The 7,655-nt window shown below is 33.3% G+C and overlaps 1 protein-coding gene across 2 annotated transcripts; it reads left to right on the forward strand.

Annotated features, from left to right (window-relative positions):
* Positions 3,013-5,752, forward strand: LOC109331708 (probable inactive receptor kinase At1g48480). 2 transcript variants are annotated; one of them, XR_002105836.1, is made up of 3 exons: positions 3,013-4,479; positions 5,006-5,685; positions 5,730-5,749. XR_002105836.1 is itself a non-coding variant. In XM_019566380.1 (2 exons), the coding sequence occupies exons 1-2, from the start codon at positions 3,111-3,113 to the stop codon at positions 5,620-5,622; spliced, it is 1,986 nt and encodes a 661-aa protein (XP_019421925.1). In that variant the 5' UTR covers positions 3,013-3,110; the 3' UTR covers positions 5,623-5,752. The 2 variants fall into 2 exon arrangements, 1 of the variants encoding a protein (XP_019421925.1); XM_019566380.1 differs by having other exon boundaries at positions 5,006-5,752.

Below are 7,655 nucleotides of genomic sequence, written 5' to 3' on the forward strand. Positions count from 1 at the left end.
AGACTCTTTTTGTTGACCCAAAGCCAAGATTTCGTATTTATTGAATCCATAGTGTGTTGTATAATCGACCTATTTGAGTTGAAGACTGTGTCCTTCCATGCTAACCAATAGACCACCTTGTTGCTAGTTAAATAGTGCTCCAAATCTTCCAACTTTTCATGTAGTATGGCAAGCTCATATGCATGAGGAAGTGGTTAATAGAGTTGGAAGGAAGAGAAATGAGCAATGATAAAATTCAGCCAACTATAAATTCTTTGCCACACTAAGTAGGTGAACCTTCAAGTAAAATTGAGATGATAATAAAACTCGGGCAGTTCATTACAAAGACTACAAAGAAGACCATCACCATGTGATGAGGTAAAGTTCCTTCAAAGTAAAGCTTCCAAAATGGGGATCCTGTTTTAAAAGACTTGCCATGCAAAAACGATAACCTTTCGGGGAGCTTTGGATTTTGTTGTGCAATGACTCATATCTCTAGATAACAACAATACAAATTATGGGTTTGGGATGATGTAAAGGGGTTGGGTAGAGGGCTATATATATTGATGTTATGTAAACCTAATGTAAAAGGAGAAGAATAGTAAAACACTAATCCTTATTCTCTAATAATATATAGTGGTAGCCGCTCAACGCTCCCGGAGACGTAGGCACAATTGGCCGAATCTCGTTACCAAATCTCTTGTGTTATTCTCTTGTCTCTATACTCTTTACTATTTGATTGTTCGCTTGTTCCCAACAGATTCCCAAAGAAGGTTGAGGTGAGAGCGAGGCTGCTATGCTTGATTGATTACAGAATCAAGAATGATAGAATATATGTTAGATTTATCATAGCTCCACATCCAAAAATCAGGAACTTAATTATAATATTTTTAAACAAAAGCTGATAGAAGAAGTTGAATAATTTGTAAGTCTTGAGAACTGGAAATTCTTGTAACTAGAAGTATAAGAACTTGAAAAAGTATGTCTGGACTAATTAAGCTGGTCCTCACATGGATGACCAAACACAAATTTATAGCCAATTATGTTGATCTATGTGTGGATATAGAAAATGAGATAAAACTAACTTTCCAACCGGATAGCATTGAAAACAGGTAACATTTTTTATTGCTGCTGCATGTGTCTTGGAGTTATGGACACACTAACTATATCAAAGAATGAAACCCACAAGAAAGTGTATAGAAATTTTTTACACCTATACATTACTCTGTATATTTTGTTTTGGTGCTAGTTTCTTCCATATACGTGAATTTTGGATTGTATTATAAGTTAGATAGGTTTCCTTTTTTATGGTCTCACTCGTCATTTGCTTTTTAAACTACACATTTTCATTCATATTGTTGGGTCCTTCTTCTATCTCCATATAGTGACATCAATTGTTTGTTACGTTTAAAATTTTCCTACCAACAATATTTAATAGATCTATCTCTAGATATCATGAAAAGATTTAAAGCCGCGTAAAAAGTTTTGCCCTAACTTCTATTGGAATGAGTAAATCTGGATTAGATTTTAATATAAATTCGCTAGTTAATGTATAATATTCTCATGCATTATATAGAATGATCTAAATTAAATTCATTGAATCAGTTTGGGTTGAATGGTTTGACAAATTCATATGCATCATAATAAGGGATATAACATATAAGATACCACGCATCAAGAGATGAAACCCATTTCCATCTATTGAAAACTTATTATCACCTAACAAATTTCAACATTGATGTACACACAAAAACTTATTATAATTAGAATGATGGTAAATATAGGATTTATATACAATAAATATATCATTTACCATTTAAGATTATAATATAAGTACAATGTAATACTTATGCAAAATATATATCTTTAGAGATTTATTTATATTATTTATATTTAAGAGTCAATAACAATTAAATATGGACGTTGAATAAGTAAAAACTTCTCAATTATATACAATTTTACTCTTAGTATTAACCTTTTTAAAAGAAACATTAAAATTAACTAAGAAAGGATAACAGAGCAAAAACAATTAACTTTTTTTCAGTTTTCACATTATTGCATACACAATTAAATACTCTTTTGGTACCCTATTTAGAGAATAAAAAATCTTTTGATATGAGGAGATACATTATCTCTTTTACCTACTAAAATTATAATATGTATTATATTTAATTATTTTTTATAAAAGTATTTTAAAATAAAATAATACATGTCATAATTTTATTAGTTAAATGAAATAAGTTATTTGGTTGAAGAGTACTTTATTTTAATGCTTTTATTCCGTAATGCATGAAACACCTTTTTAGTTATTGATTTTAAGTACTTTTGTATACTTTTACTCGTTAATGTACAAAAATAAATGTCTTCCGACCATTTTTCCAAAAAGCATTTACTAATTGGAATTCAATTATATTCAATTCATTCATCTTTATAACTCAAGTATAAATACAACAAGTCTCCAACTATGAACCATATTTCACAAAATAAAATAAAGAGTAAAACCATATTTAGATTCATTAAATATTTTATACATATTAACTTGTTCATTAAAAATGACAGAATTTAATTCACAAAAATTGAAATAAGTATAACATTAACCATTTCTAAAATCTTGAAATATTTTAGTCCTACTTAAAAACTAATTGGTCAATCAAGATGAATTTTAGGGACATAGATTATTTGTATTGTTTTTGTCCCAATTTCTTATCTCGTTCAAATGAAAAAGTTTTATTTAATAAAAAGATAATTTTAAAAACACAAATAATATTTTTATATTATGGGAAGAAAAATGTTTAGCTAGAGACATTATAATATTATTATTTTGGGATGTAAAATCTCTCTTTTTAGATATCTCAAATTATTATACACTTAAAGTTTATGAAGTGATATAAAGTTTTACTTGATCTTCAAAGATCAAATGTGATAGATTCTATTCATTAGAGCAGTTTACCCTGAAACAATATCTAATTATACAAAAATAATTTATTTTTACCCTAAAGTTTATTCCATATCCTAAAATAAAAATAACAAGTTTGTGAAACCATGAACCTTCTTCTCCTCTATTACTTCCCCCCAAACCTCTCTCCAAACTCCAAACAGAAACACAAACTTTCTTAACTTGTCACCAAAAAATGCACAATCCCTTCGCCCTTTTCCTCTTCCTCCTTCTCCTCCCTTCAGCAAAACCAGATCTTTCTTCAGAACGCGCCGCCTTACTCCACCTCCGCTCCTCCGTCGGCGGCAGAACCCTTTTCTGGAACGCCACCAACCAAAGCCCATGCAACTGGGCCGGTGTCCAATGCGACCACGACCATGTTGTCGAGCTCCACCTCCCCGGAGTTTCACTTTCCGGCCAACTACCCACCGGAATATTCTCCAACTTAACCCACCTCCGTACCCTCAGTCTCCGTTTCAATGCCCTTACCGGTCACATTCCTTCGGATCTTGCTTCATGCACCAACCTAAGGAACCTTTACTTGCAGAGAAACCTTTTCTCTGGTTCAATCCCTGATTTTCTGTTCAGTTTAACCGATTTGGTTCGGGTTAATTTGGGGTTTAATAACTTCTCGGGTCAGTTCTCGACCGGGTTTAATAACTTGACTCGGTTGAGGACTTTGTTTCTTGAGAATAACCAGCTTCAAGGTTCTATACCTGATTTGAGCAACGTTGTTAATCTTGAACAGTTTAATGTTTCTAATAATTTGTTGAATGGGTCTGTGCCTTTAAAGTTGGGAACTTTTAGTGAAGATTCGTTTTTGGGTAACTCACTTTGTGGGAAACCACTTGGTTTGTGTGCTGGTGATGATGGAAATGGGAGTGGAAGTGTTCCGGGTGAAATTGAGATCAATGGGGGGAAGAAGAAGAAGACGAAGAAGTTATTGGGTGGTGCTATTGCAGGAATTGTAATTGGATCTGTGGTGGGTCTTTTGTTGGTTGTGTTTGTTTTGATTCTTTTGTGTAGGAAGAAGAGTAGCAGCAAGAAAACAAGTTCTGTTGATGTAGCAACCGTTAAGGATCGCGAATTGGAGGTCAATGGTGGTGAGAATAAGGTTAATGATGTGGAGAATGGTGGTCATGGGAATGGGAATGGTAATGGAAATGGGTATTCCGTGGCTGCAGTGGCGGCTGCAGCGTTGACAGGGAATGGGAACAAGGGTGGTGAGGTTGTTAATGCTGGTGGAGCGAAAAAGTTGGTGTTTTTTGGGAATTCGGTAAGAGGGTTTGATTTGGAGGATTTGTTGAGAGCTTCTGCTGAAGTTTTGGGGAAGGGGACTTTTGGGACGGCGTATAAGGCAGTTTTGGAGGTTGGTCCGGTTGTGGCTGTGAAAAGGTTGAAGGATGTGACCATTTCTGAGAAGGAGTTTAAGGAGAAGATTGAAGTGGTTGGAGCAATGGATCATGAGAGTTTGGTTCCTCTCAGGGCTTACTATTTTAGCAGGGATGAGAAGCTTCTTGTGTATGATTACATGTCAATGGGAAGCTTGTCTGCACTTTTGCATGGTGAGTTTTTTCAATTTCTTTTTTACCTGCTAATGCTTTTGTTCTGTCTTTTTTAAGATTCATGTTGTGGTTATGAATTCAGACATTATCGGTTCTTTAAGAATGAATTATTACTAAAATTGAAATGTGGAATGCATCATTAATATGTCATGGATGTTGATTACATTGCATATGACATTTAGGAAGGATGAAAGTGTAGCTTGTTTTAGGAATTAGAATTTGAGATGCACTCATATGGGTATTGTCAAATGTGATTTAACACCGCGCTTTTTAGGTCATATTGGATCCACAAAAATAGCTATTTGTCTGAATTGTTAGTCCGCTATTATGCTTAAGCGTATTTCGATAAGTATATTTCCATGAATAACTCAGGTTTGAGTTCTATTATTTCTTAATTTGTACTCTGGCCCTTGTTATTTATAACTTGTAAACCCTGTTGATCTTATTGTAACTGTATTGAACATGGAACATTTATTAGCATGATGCTTGAACAATTGTCTAATGGCATTTCTGATTTTCATTACAGGAAACAAAGGAGCAGGTAGGACACCATTGAATTGGGAACTCAGATCAGGCATTGCACTTGGAGCTGCACGCGGCATTGAGTACCTACATTCACAAGGGCCTAATGTTTCTCACGGAAATATAAAATCATCTAATATCCTCTTAACCAAATCATATGAAGCAAGAGTATCGGATTTTGGCCTTGCACACCTGGTTGGCCCCTCTTCTACCCCCAATCGCATTGCCGGCTACCGCGCGCCTGAGGTAACCGATCCTCGCAAAGTATCTCAAAAAGCAGACGTGTACAGTTTTGGTGTATTTCTCTTGGAGCTTCTAACCGGGAAAGCACCGACTCATGCTCTCCTAAACGAAGAAGGAGTAGACCTCCCTAGATGGGTGCAATCTGTTGTTAGAGAAGAGTGGACTTCCGAGGTTTTCGATCTTGAACTCCTTAGGTATCAGAATGTTGAAGAGGAGATGGTTCAGTTGTTGCAGCTTGCAGTTGATTGTACAGCATCGTACCCCGATAAACGCCCTTCAATGTCCGAAGTAACACAAAGTATTGAAGAGTTACATCGTTCTAGCTTGAAAGATGATCAGGACCAAATCCAACATCATGATCTCATCAATGATATATAGAATTACAAATGGTGATTATGACAATGTATCTTTGCTCAGGATTTAGCCACCATTTCTTACTTGGTGGAATTTGCTTTATCAGTGAGTCACTGCCCATATTTTACTTGCTAAATTCATGTGGTTATTATATTATAGAGTGAATCCTCGAAAAAATAAAAAATTCAAACTAGGACTCAAATATAGCGAATGTGGGTCAAAGTAGTCCCTGTCAGAGGTTACAAAAATGATAAGAATGACTAATTTGACCATATTTGATCTTTCTGTGACCATTTTGGGTTTTTAATTTTTTATGGACCAAACTGGTACACTGAAAAATTGTAAGGGATGAAAATAAGTATTTACTTCTATATTATATTATGTAGGTTGAGGCTGAAGTTTCTATGGCACCATACATTGAATCTCTTCCTCCTTTTCTTCTCAAATCTCCACTTTTTCTTCCCAATTAATACCTTGAGAGGTGGGGATGAATCTATTCCATTTATTGTTGGTGAGTTCTGGTTGATGTAATTATTTCTTTTGCTTTAACATGGCTTTTACTTTTGTTGAGACCTTATTATGATGATGTTGAAAAACTTGAAATTGAGATGTTATAGACACTATTGCTAGTTGGTTGACATGTCTAGTCAGCATTTCTTTAATTGTTGCAAAAAAAAAAAGGTTTGTTGTGAACGTGATTCCCACATGGATGATTCATACTTAGAACCAACTTTGATTAATTCATCTTTCTCATGATATGTTAATGATTTATTTATTGTCAATAGGAAAAGGTTAGAAAGAAAGAGAAGCAAATAATGTTTTTTTTGTATACTATGGTTATGTTTGGTTCTAGAAAAAATAGGAGGAATGAAAAGGGATGGAAGAAAAAGGGAGGAAAAGTGACTTTTTCCTTGTTTGGTTGACATGGGAAAAGAGGAGGGAAAGAAAAAAATATGTGGGTCCCATGCTAAAATATTTTCTTCCCAAATAAGAGAGGAAAACTCATGGAAAAGAAGATTTTTGTTGAAATGACCACAATACCCTTATTTTATCTCTAAACTCTCACTTTTCTCTTATTCTCTCCTTAAACTCATTTTCTTATTTATTTTTTCTCTCCTCAAATTCACTTTCTCGTCAAACAAGTTTGTTAGTAGAACAAAAAAGACAAGTATAATTTTTATAATCTAATTTACTCTTTTACTTTTCTAATTCTAAACCAAATAGATATTTCATTTATTAATTGTTCTAATTCATGCAACCTCATTTAATTTTTTATTTTTTTATTCTTTTTTATTTATTCCAATGTGAAAGTCATTTTTTGCAGAAATGTTTTTTAACTCATTTTCATTTTTAATTATTTTTTGAAAACTTATGATTTGTTGATTGATATATTTGTATTATTCTTTTTTTGAAGTGTTTTTTCTTTGATCGATATTTTTATTACTCACGTCATACACAAATCAGTATATTTAGATCTTTTTCTACATAATGATTTGTTTGTAAAATTGTTTGTTTGATATTTATATTTCTTGGAGTTAGTTTAGTCAAATAATGTATGCACCTCCTACGTTTTGTACATGCTGAAAACAAAGTAGTAACAATAATAATTTAAATGTGACATTTTTTATATGAGGGTATAATTTCACAAATATATATTTTCTTTTCCTTTCACCTTTTGCACAACCAAACAAGATTATCACTTTCTTTCCTTTCTTTTTCTTTTAAACCAAACAACTAATTTTTCACCCCAATTTCTACTTCTTTTCCTTCCTTAAACTTTCTTTCCTTCTTTTTTCTTTCCTTTCATTTTCTTTTCTGAACCAAATAGAGTGTAAGGGTATCTCTTACATTTTTTGGTAAGAAATGAATCCATTTCGGGTTCATGGTTGTCCCCTGCCAATAAATGTCACTTACAAAAATTGAATCTTTGATCTCTGGGATCCTATGGGTCTTACACCATTAGACTAACGCGGAAACAATTATACAATATATGGGTGAAGAATTCTCAAAGTGGTTAAGAATGGTAGAGATGCTGACAAATGTCATCAATTTTTTTA

This window comes from Lupinus angustifolius, chromosome LG17, assembly GCF_001865875.1.
Source record: "Lupinus angustifolius cultivar Tanjil chromosome LG17, LupAngTanjil_v1.0, whole genome shotgun sequence".
Lineage (NCBI taxonomy): Eukaryota > Viridiplantae > Streptophyta > Magnoliopsida > Fabales > Fabaceae > Lupinus > Lupinus angustifolius.